The sequence below is a fragment of the Saccoglossus kowalevskii genome, chromosome 11 (genome assembly GCF_978046115.1).
Source record: "Saccoglossus kowalevskii chromosome 11, keSacKowa6.1, whole genome shotgun sequence".
Lineage (NCBI taxonomy): Eukaryota > Metazoa > Hemichordata > Enteropneusta > Harrimaniidae > Saccoglossus > Saccoglossus kowalevskii.
The window spans coordinates 13,607,294-13,626,283 of NC_140651.1; the positions used below are offsets into that span (position 1 = coordinate 13,607,294).

An 18,990-nucleotide genomic window follows, 5' to 3' on the forward strand; every position below is an offset into this window, starting at 1 on the left:
AAATCATCATATGTTCACAAAATATTAGTCTCATTTGCAGCAAGTGCGTTGTAACTAATAAATCAAGTCACAATATTATGTTAATTTTTAAAGGCAATTGACTCGATTACTTGACAAAACGTAATCAATATTTATGATCAATGTTTAATTAATCCGGCGACCAGAGTCTTTGCATATTTGCATATTTGTTAAAGGATTATATATTATTATATATAAGATTGGAGAAATCATATTTCTTCTGAATTCGTTCACACATGATGTGCGTGCGAAGTTTATTCTTTTCAAAAAACGATGAACTAAAACAATGAGCTAAAATATAGTCGTCTTTAATATTTCTTACTTCGTTTCTCCAAAATGTGAAATGTCCCCAAAAAACTCGACAATGAATCAAATTATATGGGGTGAGATTAGTAACAAAAGAAAATTTTTTTCAATATTTGCTCATGTTCATTTTACATTAATTTTTTTATTGATGTATCGCTCATTGAAATATTTGTCTTTTTTATTATTACAACATTATATTATCATTATTTGGTAATTATTATATTCTGTCATCATCATCATGATCATTATTATGTAATTATTTGACCACGTTTACACTGTTGTATTATAACATGACCTTGAGTGCGTGTGTGTGTCTAATCATGAATACACCATGTCTATATTGAAATATCCTTAGTATATAATTATTTGACATTCTTTATAATATTATTCATTATTTGAACGTTATTATATCATTCTTTGGTATTTTTAGGATTCTTTTTAACAATATTTATCAGTAATTGGATCAATGTTTGATTTGCCGTTTTGCTTTTGTTGATGTCATTCACTATTGTATTTACTTTTATTATTTGAAATATATCTCTATGGGAATGGGAATGTTAATAAATCGAACTTGTATTTTAATTTATTTGTAATTTATAAGGAGATGACAGTCTGCCTGACAACTGGAACTATGCATCTTGATAGGGGTCCTTAAGCAATAATGAAGTTGGTGATGAGCTGGCATAACTTTGGATAGATTGGTGTAGTCTCGGACCTTACATGTGAATAAGTTATAAGTATGTAAACCAATTGTAACCGTGACTACTGTCGAGTTGCGCCAATGGGTATTAGACCCGTTGGGCAATCTTTTTTCTCAAAGGAAGATATTAGTGTAGGTGAGCCACACATCTTTGGTTTCAAAATCACTCAGAGTAGTTCATTTTGTATTGTGAATGTCGTGTTAGGATGGCTGTAACAGAAGTCAATACTAAACGGATAAGTGGACGAACAATATTTATAATAAGGCAGACGCCATATTACAAGTATCAGAGCTGCGCATGCTCAAAGCAATGCCTTATGGGACAACTATAGGGCTCACACCACAGTGATCGAGCCCCTTATTATTATTATTTAGTCAGATTACCTAGCATTGAGTTATATTAACCAGTGCGCTTTGTTTTGAGGGTTTTTCTAGTGTCAAGGATAATTTGCATAATTTATGTTAGTGACCTAGTTTTTTTTCTGTTATTTTGGGGTTATCATATTTGTCTTGTACATATATTTCCAGTTGTAAGCAGTATTTCTTCTGTTCGTTATCATGCTATTTCGATGGGGAATTTTCTTGTGTTTTCAAATATATGAATGCATTTTATCTTGGTGCAGTATGGGCTGAACGGCGTGACTTTTGTTAACACCTTGTGTGGAGTTTGTCGTAGAAATCAATTTTGTGGACTTTTGTGTACTTGCAAAAAAAATACTGACAGGGGTGTGTATCTGGTTGTTTGAAACCCCTACCCCTTATCAGACAGAAATAAACTCAAATTGCCTACTCCTTTTCAGACAAATTGTGGTTATTTGACACCCCTTTCCAGATAGTAAGCATAAATGGTACCAAGGGAAAAGCAGGTGCAGTCATCAAGTTTCACACACATGTTTATTATCATAAACCGGGTTGCAAAAAGAATAGAAGTCCATGGCGAGTATATCAGAAAGTGACAGGCCATACCCTGGTTTCATGTACTCTCATCATTGGCCTCTGGGCATTGGACCCCTTCTCAGACAGAAATAATGAAAAAAGGATACCCCTTTTCAGACAGACAGGGTAAAATAACATACCCCTTTTCAGAGAGAACTGGTGAATTTAGGACCCCTTTTGTCGGCACATATACATATAGCACTTAAATCATATAGTCTTGCTGTGACCACCTTCTTAGGGGTATCCTCCCTGCACTCCTTTTTCATCCAGTCAGCATTCTCCTGTCCACTTCAAGTACTCGTGCCTCTAACCAGAGTTCGTGAAAGGTCACTTTATCCATTTATTCCTGTCTTAATGTTGGTTTTATAACTGGGTCTTTCAAATGGGGCCAGAATGCAGTCTTGAGAGTATATATTCCTTCTCGCTCTTTAACAGCATTCAGTTTCAGTTTTAATAACGTATTCACCTGCCTCCCCTTTCAAACTTAGAGAGAAACTAGCCACTGGCGGCTTGGCATTATGCTGACTCTGATCCTCCGCAAGTGGTCATCATTTGCTTCTCTACCACGTCGTCAGTGCCATCTGGTGTAGATGGAGGTCGATTATACTCTTGTCTCTTTTCCCCTCAACGCTCTTCACTTCGTTTCTTTCTTTCTAAACACATGACTCATTCAAATTCATGGGCTTCATCTTTCTCACGCTGAATATTCTCTTCCTTGTCTAGTGTCTTGTTAATCTCATATTCTTCCTGAACCAACTTATTATTCACCTAGTCTAGTATGCGACGCTTCTCATCCTCCATCTTCGCTTTCTCTTGTTCTATTTGTTACTACGGAGGGTCTCCCTCAGTCTGCTATACATACCAGGTGGCTTAACATTCATTGGGGTGTCCCATCCATTAGCCTTATCGTCCACATCCTTTAATCCAAGGCCTCCTGGTTCTTTACCTCCAGTAGCCATATTATAATGGTGTGTGTATCCTTAGTATCGAAAAAACCTCACCAGGCAATAGGCTCGAATAAACACGATACACGTCCAGACTCAAACTCACAGAGGAATAGTCACCACAGTGAAAAAAATCACAAATCAGCGTAAGGGACAATAAAACTAGAATAACACATTGTTCATACAACACTACGTGTATACAGGTCAACAATATGTAAAATATGATTCACACAATCACCTTACAAGTACGCAGAGAAAAAAACTGAGCCTACATACACCGCAAAACAATTCCACAGGCAGGATGCAAATTACAGGTTCGGTGACATAAGATCTCACTAGTTTCTCCACTCTGCAAACTAAAGGGACCTAAATGGACAAACACCTTTCGCACAAGTGAACAAAATTTCTGTTGTCAACAATTTGTTTACACCATAACACGACCATCAAAATTTGGGCGTTCTCAGTTACCTTCCAATGAACCCTATAACCAATGACAACAGGTCTCCCCAAAGTCACAGTAGAAGCACTTGAAACAGAGAAATTTATATCACGGGTTCGGGTTATGGCATGAGCAGCTTCACCCATATTTACTAGTGCAAGGGAGGTGTATGACCAAACACACATTAAATAGTTTCTCACAAAAATGATTTAATATTTAACAACAAAAATTGCACACTGGCTAACAATACACAGAATAAATATCGGCTAGCCTAAAGCAGCAATAAGTACACACTAGTTTACTTAGTAAATTCAAAATATAAAATACTAAGTGCCCAGTCTAATTTCTCCTATCAGTAACAGCAATGCAATCAAAATTTGCAACTTACCACAAAGTCAGTAGTATAAAATTTAGCACTCGCCCTGTAATAAATAGGCCAAACATTAGAACAGTTAAACGAGTCTACATAAGGTATTACCCAGAACAATACACAAATTCTGAATACACAAATATGTAACAAACGCAATTGTAATGCGGTTTATGCATCCCAAAGACTAAACGCACAAACCCGTACAACAACAAATTTAGCTGACATGGCCGAAAATGTAAAACAGAAAACTGAATAAAACAGTGAATAAATAACCGTCAATGAAAACGTCAGAACACACGAACAACGCTAAGTAGTCAGATTCATTGAATAATCAAGAGAAACTGGCTATAAAAGCAACGAGTGATTCATTGAATCTGTTCAATAAAAAACAATTCATACACAGAAATTACTAAGGCACCTTAGCTTATAGAATATATGGCATGCATTTTATCGAAATGGGTGCAGCCGAAGTTTGTATGGACACAGTGTACAAGACTCACGTATCTCCAATAGCGGTTATGTCAGTCCTCGGAGGGGGGACTCACATTGAACTACACCAGACCAGGGTACATGATAAGGAGGAGCGGTTAAAAGAAGTCCTCATGTAAAAATGCACAGGCTACGATAGACAATAAAAAGATTGAGTTGTTGACCGAGGCAGTATCGATGAGTACCAAGATGATGGCGAATGTACAGGAACAGATGGATAAGATGTGGGCTAGACAGTATGAAGTGGATTTGAGAATGCATAGAACACTGTGAACAGTATCAGTCATTCTATGGTGTTCCGCCACACAACTCAACACAACCAGCTACAGCTTTAAATTCTGCTCAAATGATGGGTTCTACGACTACTGAACCTGTTGTACATGCACAGAGAGAACCTATGAGATGTTACGGCTGTGGTGAGATTGGACACAGGGCCAGCCATTGTCCTTTGGCTCGAAAAGGAAGTGGACGTTCGGGCGGACAAGTAGTATTGTGGTGTGGTGAAATTCTCTGTGATGCTCTGAGACAAATGTTAAGGCGAGTACCACAGTTGAAACTTCTGTCCAGGAGGGTTGCTAGGATACCCATTAACCAGGAGAGACATCCCTCAAAAGGAGGTTTTGCTATGTCTGCAGAGGAGAATACCATATCTGATTAAGACTTATCCATGGAAGTGGATTGTGGGCATTGCTCCAAAAGAGACAATGTTTGGGAAACCTTTTAAATGTCTTCATTTATGTTACATGGAGAATTTCAAGGACTGTCCCATGGATCCCTTGCCGAGTGAGTTTGCGGTAACAGAAGCTGGAGGAGAGGTCATTCCTTATATAGGATATGTTGAGCTTAGGTTGTCATTCCTATTGGAGCTATTCGACTCTCTAGAAGAGTATGACACGGTGCTTTTAGTATCTCCAGATAATGACTACAATGTAGACATACCCTTCAAAGTTGGGATGGATACTTTTCAAATATATAACCATGGGAGGAAAAACAGTCAATCAACAGCAAATACACTCGATGCAGATGTTAGTAGTGGGACAACAGATATGTAGGCAAATAGAAGGTCGAGATAGATTTGTGGGAAGTAAAAGCCGACTGGGTGAGCGTTAGTTCCCTATCCAAGGACGAAACGACCTGACACAGACCAGATCATAATGGGTTGCTTGAAGGGAGGCACGCCTGGTGATGAATATATAGTTACTATTGAGCCTACCTCCGGAGATGTGTGGCAGTGAGTGCAAGTGCCAGTGTTCTGAAGTGATCACAAATGCCTGTGAAGGTCAGTAATACCACTGACACCAATATTTCTATCTGCCCAGGAGAGGTGTTGGGTGAGGCACATTCTGCCAGTTGGATAAAAAATCAGTTGTCACTATCAATGACATGACAAGTTTTGATTAATACTGATGTGGAGGTAATAGGAATACCAAATACATTTTAAGTGGTAAAAATCTACACAGATAGTAGCAGCGATGAAAACAGGACCCACAGGGCAGAAAATAGAAGTTATTGTAAAGTCTGATCTAATCATTGACTGTATGCATGCTTGAAATTTTAAACCATTTGTCATGATATCTAATATGCTCCAGTCATGGATCGCAATTGCCTGTGGTGATAAATAATTTCACCAGTACGAAATTGTTCAGATGTGACTAGGCATGAAAAATGCTGTATTGAAACTAAGCTAAAAATTGGCAGAATTTGAGGACAAACATAGGCATAACCTATCACTGTCAATTGTATAGATTTTGATTTACCCTATCCAAGGGGCATCCGGGCACCGCCTGGCAACCACCAAGGTGAAAAGAAAGGCCAAAAACTGAACACTGTAGCAATATTTCCCCTATGTGTGCAACATATACAAATTTGGTTGCTCAGGATTACTTCAAAGTTGAGTTTGTGATGTTTTCTTGATGTTAGCTTTTTCATCGGCTCTTTGACCGTGGTTCCACAACAGCTCGTGCAGAGCCCATAGAAATACATGGTACAGTAGTGCGTGTCTTAGCAACATAGAGCATTCCGCCCCAAGAATACCAATGCGAGTTATGCAATATTTTGAAGCAAGACCATGAATTGTTTTTAAACGTGAATACTGATCTAAGGAGGTGCATCATTGTGCAACAAACCTTGAAAATGAAAACAAACCATAAAGAGGCCTTATCAAAGAATTCTAGTTCCTGCATTACATGAAAAGATGAAACCAACAGACCCGGACTGATCGGCACTGATTCGGGGGGGGGGGGTCGATTCGTCCCAATTCACATTCGTCCCAAGTCGATTCGTCCCACAAGTCGATTCGCCTTAAGTCGATTCGACTTGTGGAACGAATGTGTTGGGACGAATGTGAATTGGGACGAATTGACTGTGAATCCTGATTCTGTGCAGGATTGCGGTTTGGATGACATACATCATGGATTGGAAAATGTATGGGACCTTTAGAAGGACTTCACAAGATCTGCGTCAACTGTATGGAACCCACGCCAGTGATTATTGTGTCATTATTCTGGGATGATTAATTGCAAACCTGCCCAAGAACCTACAGAATTTCTACTGGTATGACCAACTGCTGTGGTTGATACAGACGTTTAACTCAAGAGAACTCTTGTGCTAATATCCCTGCTTTGGATTGTTGGCTTGGCATTTATTCGGTGTGGAATTTCCATGCAATACACCCTGACTTGGAAAATGTAACATGCCTTGAATGGGGCTGTGTGAAATACACACCAAACTACAAGGAACCTTAGTGTGGATGAATCAACCAAGTGTGGATTCCATGCGAGCTGTCAGGGGTTTCATGTATGCAGGTTTGGCAACACAATATTTACATTCATTGACACATTCCTGGCTTAGTAGATTTCTGTGTCTCAAGCTAGCATGTCATTTTAGCTAATTTAAGATGTAGCTAATTTAACAGAAAGTCTCACAATAAGATTGTTCTTGCCCTAAGCTATTCAAAATTATTCATACAAAAAGCTCAGAACTATTAAGAGCATTGGGTACTCATTAAAATTAATTCCAAATTTGAGATTAGCCTTTCAAACAAGAAGCTTGGGTAACTATTAAAGTATATGAAGCCAAATCTAATTACCTTGTTGCATTGTATTGAGTACCAAGATTCATTGAAATAAATTTGTAAGTACTTGAGATATTGATGGAAAAGCTGTAACTAGACTACCCGGTTATTATTATGCAAATCTAGTAATAAATATGCGCAGATTATAATGTAAAACTAATAAGGTCTGCAATGTCATAAACCATCTATGTACCAAGATTCGTAGAAATATGATTAGAAAAAAAAATATGAATTATGATCCAAATTAGGAAATTAAAATGAAAATATTTTAACCCAAAACTGAGCACATCTGTGCATTCAAATACATACAAGTTTCATTGAAATGGAATAATTGGTACTTGAGACAAAGCCAGAATTTGATTAATCATGTTAGGTAATTAGTATGCATGGGTTTTTGCCCAAAACGAATCGAATCTGTGCATTAGTCTAGAGCATATATGCATAAAATTTCATTAAAAACCAACATATAGTTCTCGAGATATCAATGGAATATACACACACACGCACACACATACATACAGATGCACTAACTGCAAAGTCAAAAATATGAGAATTGAATATATATTTGTTTGAAATAAATAAATCTGACAGAGGTTCACTAAAGGTACCAATATACAAGGTACCGGTATTAAAGTAATAGGTGTGGTACTATTCAAGAAGTTAAAAATAGCATTTTTTTTTTAAATATTGAAAATATTACCACAAAATGACAAACAAATCTGAAAGAACCCCATACAAGGTATCTACATATCAAATATCAAAGCAAATAATTTGGTAATTTTCTCGAAGAAGTCACATCAACTGAAGTGATACAGGAAGCGAATCTTTTCTGATACTCCCTTACACAAACTAAAATTAAAACATTTATTATTAAAACTAGGTTTGGCTTTTATTGGTAACTACTTGTACTATGATATTATAACAAACACTCTAAGTGTTCACATAAAACGTAGAACTGAATAAATACATTATTTTAAGAATTAAGCACAGTAATAATATAGACCAGTGGTATACCCTACCACAGACATGGTGCAAAATAGTTATACTTTCGTCAGACGCGATTACAATCTGAATGTGAATGGGGGATTGAAACATTGCTCACAATAAAGTTGTCTCTTTTTATTTTCATCATGTGGTAGCATTGTCATAAACATTTCAGCTCAAGAAGGAGAATTTACAATCATTCAAAAAAAGTTATTAATATCATTTTTCTTCCCATGTTCAGTCCTAGAAGTCCTCAGTCCCCCAGTCCTCTTCCTTTACATGCACCCACCCATTCATAGAATCAGATGTGGCGTTCTCATTCATAGCGTCTGACTTCTCACACAAGGCACCATCTATATCATTCACAGAAGCTGACTGGTCCTCCTTAGTTGCGTCATTTTTCATCTGTGTTGATTCGTTTTCATCCCCCTTAACTTTATCAATTTTTATTCCATCAGTGTCTTCATCCTCCTTATATTCACCATTGTCTAACTCATCATGATTCTCAACAGCGGTTATGTCACTGTCTGTTTTCCTAAATGCACACAGGATACCCTGAACTTTCACTTTCTCTTTCATAATAGATACCTGTTCATCAAAACTGACCATGTCTTGGGTGGAGAAAATCCCGAGGAGATTGTCCAATTTCGACAAATCTGGCCTGTTAGAGTCAAGTTTGAACTGAAGCGCACTAATACCCAAGTTCTTCAATGCAGTTATCATTGATCCCTGGCTGTGCTGGCTGGATAAAAATGAGACAAACACCAACTTAGCAGGATACACCTCCTCTTGATACTTCTTGAACAGTGGTGCAAACCTATGATTTAAAATAAAAAACAAACAAATAGTTTACACAATTTATTTACAGTTACTAAGTTCATCCGCTATTAGTACAAGTACTGTAAAATGACTAATTTTCACTGGGTTTAAATTTTGCTGATTTACCATTTCAGGCATATTCAGTGGGTTTTAAATTCATGGTTTTATCATTTAGATAATGTGTTCCATGCTCAATTTTACATATTCACTGGGTTTTAATTTAGTGCATTTTCCAGTCAGCGAAATAAGCAAAATTAAAACCTAGTGAATAATTAATCCTTTTACAGTACATAACAGGTGTTATGAAAGCAAAAAAGAACATTATGCATAGATGATAATTGAGATTCATGAAAGAAATATAAAATATATATAATAGTTAATTAAAAATTAGTCTATTTAACGAGAAGTCTGTCAGCTGATGTAGCTTTTTGAGGTGCACAAATGTGAGGCAATCAGAGCCACATAATTTAAGTTGACAGACAACTGTAAAAATACCAACAAAAATAAAAAAGAAATGATTGTATATTGTGCTGAAGATTGTCTAATTATTATGCAAATTATGTAATTAATATGTATGAATTAAATGCCAAACTAAGGTTTGCAGATAATAGCAATGCATCTATGTGTACCAGGTGACTCTTGTAATCATTCAGTCTACAGCGACACAATGGCTAATTTATACAAATTAATTCATTAATATGCATGGTTGGCACCCAAAATTAATCAGAGGTCTGAGGATTCACCCACAGCATATTTGTACAGTGTTCTAATTTGCATTATGGTGCATACACACCAACACTATATTATATACTCTATGAAGGATTTGCTACGCTAAAACTCACCGGTATCCATCACAGGATGTGTTTTCACATTCATCAGTCACAATCACAAAGGTTTTAACAACCTCTTTCTTGTCATAGAATGGTTTCAATGCAGCAGCAGGTGCTGTCATGTGATCGGTTTTCACTGTAACTGCAAGTTCCAATGCCTGGAAAATAAAAAAAACAATGTTGGTAAAGTGATACTTGATGCAATAGATGATTTTTTGTTCACTGCAAAATCTTGCGTATTGCATGAAAGACGCTAACCGCAAAAAATAACTTTTAATTTTTATTTGTATAGCTCAATGTCAGTGCCAATTTTTGAAAGGAGAATATTGAGTTAAGAAATCCTAACCTACTCTTATCAAAATTCATAAACAAATGTGTATAGCACATTATTGGGTGTGCAAATATCCCTGAAAGTATTTGTCAAATCCCCTGAAATGTATTTTTGACTTTACTATAGTGCTATGAGCTTTGCCCTGATTTTACAATTTGATTCTATGCATAACACTGGATTGTGCAATGAATGGAAAATAGTCTATTACAGAACAAAGTGCAAAATAAGACTCTAATTCTAGCAGATTAAAACCTGAAGACAAAATTAGTAAACAAATCACTAAACCCTCTGAAGCAAGCCTGTATTTTTCTATAATTGTTATGGTAATTTTGGATTGCCGACAGATGAAAAAATGAAACATATGAAAAAATGAATCAAATTTAATTTGTGAATAGACAAATCCCAACTAGAATAAATTCAGTTCTGCATGATGAAGATAATAAGGGAAGTTAGTTACCTGGGTAACAGACTCTGGCAGGAAAGGTGGCTTGACAAGATATGTATTGAAGAACACCAATTGCGCATGAGCAATTGCCGATAACAAACTAGCTATGATAGTGCTGGTACGGATTGCAACATTCATGGATGGTGAGGCATCACCAATCACAACAACCGGTGTTTCTAACGGTACACTGGAATAAAAACATACACAGGTTACTACAAATAAGTAAGTACTAAACATTTTCATTTCATTTTATCAAATTTTAGAAAGAGCATATTCCCAACAATTGGAAAATTTGACAAATTTGTGTTACAAGCCTTTGACAAGTCAAATACATGTGTATCGTAATAAATTGTATTTCGCAAAATGTCTGCGTCAGAAGTTTCTCGTCAACTGCCAAACATCACTGAGAAGTATCGTGGGCTCTGCTGTGATTGATATTTCAGTATTCTGACTGTCTTAGAGGTTACCGAATGACACTCAGAATTATATGTTCAACTATCAATGATAGAATATATTACCAAATCAAAAACAATGCAAAGTTGTTTCCATTAAGATACACATTAGACTCTTGAGTTGTTTCCTGTATAGACATTAGGTGACTGTACAGGTGCCAGCTCTATCGAATCTACAAGCCGAGTACTGGAATCACCCCAGTGTAATATACATCATACGACTTAGTATACGACTTAGCATGGGTTCACATTCGGCTAAGCACCCATCCCTTCCAAAATGTTCCAAATTTGACAGTCTAGTCATAAATCCTGGTCGTTGAGCATGGTTTGACTTTTCCCAAATACTGGTAATCAAATTGATGTACAGCGTTGATTTTGACAGCTATGGATATCATGGGATTGTGTAGCCAAGGTAACCGTCCGTGAATTATGGCATTAACAAAGACCTGTTAACAACCATGAAAGGTGATAAATACTTCATTCCATATTCAGTTTACCTATCAAAAAATTGCTAATTAACCTTTTTTTTTTTTAAAAATTATGCCCTTTTTTTGCCAAAATCAATTCAAACAAATTGCACTTTGACATCGGTAATTCACTTTCGCATTGTGTTACAAGAATGCCTTTGGGAATTCTTGGAGAATTGCATTGGTAAATACCACTCAAAGTTGTTCATCACATGCTCTGTAATTAGGAATCTATTACTAGAAAGGTGATACATGTATTTGAAGTATCCTAACCCTGTTTGAAATTGAACATAATCTCAGACGCATTGATGTTATTTGACATCATTTCTGATTGCAGCCAAAGGTGAAGTTTAATGTTCAGTTGGTCTCTGAGATTATTTCTACATAGGGCCTGAATTTGCACAAATTGTGGAAATTATGTATTAAATATTCCATTTTTAATGACAGGCCACATCTGAATGTTTTTCAGTTTAGCATCTGCTTATGTGATCCAATTTCATTGGCTAACACATTTTAGTGATGTTCCAGCACTCATCAATTCATCTCTGTTGATTTGAATGAATGTACCACCAGATAAACAAATCATTAATAGCTAATGATTATTTAAACTCACCTGATGTTTCTAAGCATCTTTTCAGCGATTGGAACCAATAGATGATAGAAGGGGGCTTTGTTCAGCGATTCCTCAGTGGCTGTACTGCCTGTGCTGAATCCACTGCCATTTGATGAAGACCCGGGTTTGTCTATATTCTCTCTCATGATCTTTAGAGTCAGTAGTCTTTCCATTAATTTACCATATGGTAGAGTGACAGCATCTCCACGCTCCATTCTCTTCATAATCACCTGATCTACAGCCTCACATGCCAACTCCTCATAGTACCTGTGAAGGAGAACATAACATAGACCAACAAAAATTAAACTTTCTGAATAAAATTTAAATATTATGCCATGTGCAATCATTTTTTGTTAGGAGAATTGTGATCTCGTTTCCTGTATACAGTATATACCTTTTCTTTCTCGTGGAAACAATGGAATTTAGCGTTCCATAAAAAAACTATATCATATTTGCACAATTGGAAGCAAATTAGCATATAAACCAAAAATCACATTTAATATATATAATACATCATTAAAATATTAATTATTTTGAGCACAAAAACTTTAAAATACATACTGTAGAATACTTTATTTTCGCTTGGAATTTATTTTCGCTATTTTCGCTGAAGGGATGATTCCGGGAAAATAAAATCCAGCGAATATACTTTTTTTCCAATATTTCACATTAAACTCATCAAAAATCAGTGAAAATAAATTTCATAAAAAATGCCCAAAAAGCCTTTTCAGCGAAAATTAATTCCAGCGAAAATAAAGTATTCCACAGTACATTACTAATAGAGCAAATACAAAATTTGCATTTGTGGTAAATGTATTTGCACTCTTCCAACAATCAAAATTTTTCAAGAAATACAGAGTAATAATTTTAGCTGGAATTCATTTTCGCTGAAATGACATTTTTGGTGTTTTGTATGAGATTCATTTTCACTGGTTTTTGATGAGTTAAATTTAAAATATAGAAAAAATGGTATATTCGCTGGATTTTATTTTCACTGAATCATGGCTCAGCGAAAATAGTGAAAGTAAATTCCAAGCAAAAAATATTTTACAGTATAAAAGTTACCCACTCACCATAGTAAAGTGTCTAATTTATCTTCGTAACTAGCGATACGGGCCTTGCTGACATCATCAAGGTGGTTATTCAGCTCTTTCAGATGGGCGTACGGTACATCATGACCTTTGACCAGCTCATTGACATTCTCTGCATTCAGGTGGCCGCAGCTTTTAACCATAGAGCCATCAGGAGCTGCATCACCATAGCAGTATCGAAGGAACCACGGCAGATTTGGAAAATCCTTGAAAAGATTAAAATAAGTTTCAGATACATTAACCATTACACCAAATGTTATGTTTAGAAAGTCACCTAAGAAACAGTATCCTCTGCATTGTATTCGATTTATAGAATCCTACCTTTTCTGGGTTGAAGTGACACACATCAGCCAGTCTTCTCCATGGCTCTTTAGGGAGGTGAAGAGCATAAAACTCTAACTGATCAGCTGGCAGCGTTCTCACCCATCGCCTCACATGTCTTGCCACTGCCCCACTGACTGAACCATGCTTAGGCTTAACTGAATTCAAATTGTCTATGTTGGATTTGAGTGGTCCAAGTGTCTTGCGCTTCGCCTTTCCCTGCATTTCCAGTCGATGTAGTTTCTTTTCATACTCTCGCATTCTACGCCCTGAGTCCAGCAGTGTCAGCGCCTTGAGAACCTCCACCAAACCAAATAGTTCAGGTTGGGAAAGAAAAACTTGAACCATTTCATGGTCTTTTCGAGCCCATGCTGAAGCTAGTGCTCTGATTCGAGATCCTAGATGTGAAATGACATAAAAATAAATCATAGGAAATCATCTTTTAAGATCAGATATTCCAGTATGTATGCTTATCATGCGCATATATAGAGCCAGTCCGCCATATTAGATAAGAATTAGTACAGGCAGACATCAGAAGGAATCTCATAATCTCTCAGACACGTGTACATCACAGCACAACACTACGTTGCCTACCTTGCAGTGCTTCCACACCATTTTCTCCCAAAACCGCCAGGGTTGCCAGGTAACCATCTCTGTCTCTCTCTTGGGCATCATAATGCTGATCAGTGGTGCTCACTAGCAAAAATAAATCTTGAACGTTGGGCCCCTATATCAAGGTAAAATAACCAGAAGAGATATTGTCAAGTGCTAGAAACTTAGGTGTCTTGTTTGATTCGCAGCTATCTATGGAAACACACATTTCTACTATTTGTAGATCTGGATATTCCCATCTAAGAAATATTAATCGTATTCGTAAATCATTATCCCAATCTGATACTGAAAAGTTGGTACATGCTTTCATATCTTCTCGCTTAGACAGCTGTAATTCATTATTGTCTGGTCTCCCTGTAACTAAGATAAAACCTCTTATTCGTGTACAAAATGCAGCAGCCCGCCTTGTCACTCGTGCTCGAAAATATGACCACATGACAGACATTTTTATTAAACTTCATTGGTTACCAGTTGTACAAAGAATCAATTTCAAATTACTTTTACTAGTGTATAAAGCTTTGTATGGTTTTGCCCCAAATTATCTATGTGAATTAATCGAATTTTATGTACCGAGTCGTAGTTTAAGATCTGAATCGAAGTTTCTTATTAAAACTCGTCAGATGTGTAGTAAAAAGTCCAAGGTGTTATACAAAGACCATGCTTTTGAAAATTTAGGTCCTAAACTTTTTAATGAATTACCTCTGTCTGTTCGTTCTAGTCCTTCAGTAGACATTTTTAAATCCAGACTGAAAACGCACTTATTTAAATGTGCTTTTAATATTTGACTGATTGTTTATTGTATCAGCGCCTTTGATCTTCATATGTTGGAATTGTTGCGCTTAATTAAATAGAGTTATTATTATTATTATATTGTAATCCCAGGATGTACCGGTACCCACAATGCATCTGTTATCCACAAAATAATTTATGTGGGCATAGAATAAGATTGTTGGTAATCTGCATATTTATAAATAGACATGCATGTGACTTACTTTTTAACCCATTTATCTCCACAAAATGCTAGTGGAACATTTTGCGAATGTTTATGTATTTTCTCCAATTTCTTTTTTAATTTTCGATGAAATCGACATATTTCCCCATTTATGACTAGTCTAGATTAACATTTTACAAAAAATATGGAAACAAATTTGCATTTTTTTTTATGAAAACAGAATACATCACTGTTAACACATTTTTTATTCACTGGGTTTAAATCTCACTATATGTTTTTTGACAAGTAAAGTTTGCTAAATTAAATTCACATGAACATGCAGAATAAAAATAGAACTCATTGTTTCGCTGCCAAGTTAACTTAAATCCTAGCGACATCGCCTAAATGCCAGTACTAGTAACAATAAATCAGTTTCGAATATATATAGGACACATTTTTTAAATAACAAAGTACAATTTAGACATTTCTTTTTAATTAAACCCAAAGCTTGACAAAGCAGTAGAACTCAAGCACTTACAATTAACAAGTGAGCCATCCCTAAGTATTAAAATCCATACACATACCTAGCCAGTTATTCCTAAGCACTAAAATTCATACCTAGCCAGCCCATGGAACTTACACTTTTTACTACTGACCTGTGGCTACCAACCAAACAAATTTGGTAGTTCTTACTGCTATACTTCCCTATAAAGTCAGTACGGTGTCAATACAAATTTTTATTATACATCTGTCGCCGTAACGCCATAACTTACAGCGTGTCGTGATTTTGCGATATTATACGGGGTATTTTCATCCTACCATATTAAGAAATGTGAATTCCAAATATGGAATGATTATGCATGTAAGCGTCCTCTAATAATAAAAACAAACATGGCTGTCATACAAAGAAGTTCGCTGATTCTGTTCTAAACTTTTTAGATTACGACATTCCCATGATGTATCCTTGGTAGGAAAAGATGTATAATAATAAGGTTATTATGAAGATACCTCAAAGTATGCACTCAGACAGTTTGCTGTTGCATCGACCTCCGCTGCGCGTGGGTTGATACTGCCGCTGTACTAGTACTGTCTTCGTGCATACTTTGAGGTATCTTCGTAATAACCTTATATTATTAAAATTAATAATTCTTCGTATAAGTGTAAGTGTAAATGAAAATTATCAATTGACTATCACTTGTGGATTTTAACTCCATTGGCAACCATTTTGATCCCTAGGCAGGGAAAATCCTTATTTTAAACACAGTGTTGATGTCGTTTAATGTCACTTAAAATTAAGGATTCCACGACTTATAATAATTGGACTCTTTGCTAAGTCCCATGAGTATTGTTGAGACTATTTTTTTTGGGGGGGGGGGGGTGCTAGAGTGCAAGTCCTACTGCTTTGCTTATATTTCCTATAGGTATAGCTGTTGTTGCCAGTGAATGTGAAGTAAATCAATAGCAGCACATGGACTTACATTGTCATCAGATTGACTTAGGTTATTTATCCCTGCAACTGACAGGTCATCAATTCCCCATGGTGACGGTGTGGGCTGCGAACCACCATTGTTACTTGTAGACTGGTGACCTCTGCCTCGACCTCGACCTCTGCTACCACCTCTACCCCTGCCTCTTCCACCACGGCCAGTTCCTCTACCACCTCTTGGCATTTTAATTTTGTTTTTATTTCAACTTAATTATAATCTTCACCTGTGGGGTTGAAATACAAAAAATATTCATAATGATGCATCTCCAAGTATATGACATGCAACTCCTACTTATTCAAATTATAGCGTTTACTGATTAGAGTAAGCCATTGTTAAATTAACTCATTACCGGTATTATTTATTGATAATCCTTATTCTGTCACAAAACTATAACTGGATTAGTCAATTGGAATTACAGCTATCATGAATTTATAAAATGTTATATTCATAAAACTTTTATAACGTCCACACCTTTCTGTCCCGCACTGTATATATATCTTCAATAGAAGCACATAGAAACCAAACATTGCACACATAGGATGTAGGATGGACATACATTTATTACTCATGGTAACTATAGACATTGTTTTTACTGTTCATTTAGTTATAGTTTATTAAGTTATAATCAATCATTTGAGTTCATCTGATGCCAGGCCCTATAGTTCACCTGGTCTGAATGGTCCAACATTAACAAATTAATACTTAATAGTTTGTTTTTTTCTTCTCGATTTTGTCCATTATTTTCTATTATGAAATTAAAATTACTGTAAAACACGTCTTTTTAGGTAGCATGTCATTTCAGCTAATTCAGCTAATCTGTAATTTTGCTAATTCAAGATGTCACTAATTTAGAATAAATTATATTCTCACAATGAGATTTCAGCAAAATTTAGATTTTGTTAATTCATGTATTGAGTCAAATTCGCTAAAATTGCATGTAGCTATTTCAATGTGTTTTACAGTATTTCAAAAATGGACTATTACCTAAGCCAGAACTGATCATGAATGGAGCATGAGAAGCACAGGGAAGCTCCAAAAACAGTCATTAACTCAGGGCCAAGCTGCAGCTCTGTGACAGACGAAATAGCTCTACTAGTAATAAAAATGAACAACAGTGAAACCAAGAGCTCTGCAATTGGAAGAGGCACTGGACTGCAGTGAGGGGTGTCACTGATTATAACAAAGTACAATTTTTGCCACCCATGTTTATGCATGACCATTTTTAATTTTAGTGTTTTAATGCATCTTATTTTATTTGTCTTTTGTAATAATTTTTTACAGATGGTTAAGTTGCGTAATAAAGTTATTATTATATCAAATAAAGACCAAAATGTGTTTTGTCAACTCAGAGAAAATCAGCAAAACCAGCCAGTAGTCATTAAAGACTCTATGCCTTCTGTTTTACTGAGTATATCTACCTTGACTATATATGAAAAACATGGCGTGATTGAAACAATATATGGTATTTACACATGATTTCGCATGATTTATTCAAATAGCATCCCAGACTGCTATAACCAGCCAGATATCTATAGTCATATTTACTAAAATTTTGAAGAACAGGACCCATTTCAGCGGCACATCCCTAACAGTAACAGGCAATTTCAACAGTGCAACCCCCCCACCCCCACCCCACCCCCACCCCCACGAGGCCAGTACAAACAGTACCACAATTATTTTTCACTTTTTTTGTCCAAGGCGAGTGTATTTTCAGTGTTTGTTTGTGTAACCCTGCCGCAAACTTGTCGACATAAACGTAAATGGCGATATGTGCAACCTGGTTCAACACCCGGTTCAACCACAGACCAGTCGGAACGCCATGATCATCACCACCGACCTAAAAAAACAACTCACCGAACTCGGTACTTACCGCTAACTTACTTTGGCTCGTCGAAGCTTCGTCGAGTGTCGTTTTTTTCGCCGTACGATATCACGTCTCAAAGCACATCCATTTATTACTATACCGATACACCACATCGTCACAGTACTTATAACAAAATCACTAGTTGCACAACAAACAGCAAAGTCTTGAAAAAAGACTTTCTAATATTAGACATGACCCCTCAGCAGTTGACATGACCTCCTAGTGAAGATTACTACGCGGGGTCGTATTTTTGCGAATAGATCTACAATATCAAGCACACTATATATATATCAGTTAGGTTCTACTTTTTGCTAAAAAAAATAATTACATAAATATGGTCTTATTATAAAATTATAATCATATTATCTATGCTTGAAAAGGCACGGAACTTCTTTGTATGTGCGTCAGTGTATGGGGAAACCCCGACGTGAACAAACCGAGCATGTTTCTCGAGGTTTGCATCAGAAA

At 36.2% G+C, this 18,990-nt stretch overlaps 1 protein-coding gene across 2 annotated transcripts; it reads right to left on the reverse strand.

Moving 5' to 3' along the window:
• Positions 1-7,820: 7,820 nt before the first annotated feature.
• LOC100371489 (uncharacterized) lies at positions 7,821-18,724 on the reverse strand. Of its 2 annotated transcripts, none has more exons than XM_085504871.1 (9): positions 18,540-18,724; positions 16,650-16,881; positions 14,223-14,355; positions 13,629-14,026; positions 13,290-13,513; positions 12,217-12,483; positions 10,697-10,871; positions 9,921-10,066; positions 7,821-9,076 (listed from the first exon to the last, which is right to left on the reverse strand). In XM_085504871.1, exons 2-9 carry the CDS (start codon positions 16,839-16,841, stop codon positions 8,503-8,505), a joined length of 2,109 nt encoding a protein of 702 aa, XP_085360997.1. In that variant the 5' UTR covers positions 16,842-16,881; positions 18,540-18,724; the 3' UTR covers positions 7,821-8,502. The 2 variants fall into 2 exon arrangements, with proteins under 2 accessions (XP_085360997.1, XP_006823148.3); XM_006823085.3 differs by having other exon boundaries at positions 18,529-18,724.
• Positions 18,725-18,990: the final 266 nt, after the last annotated feature.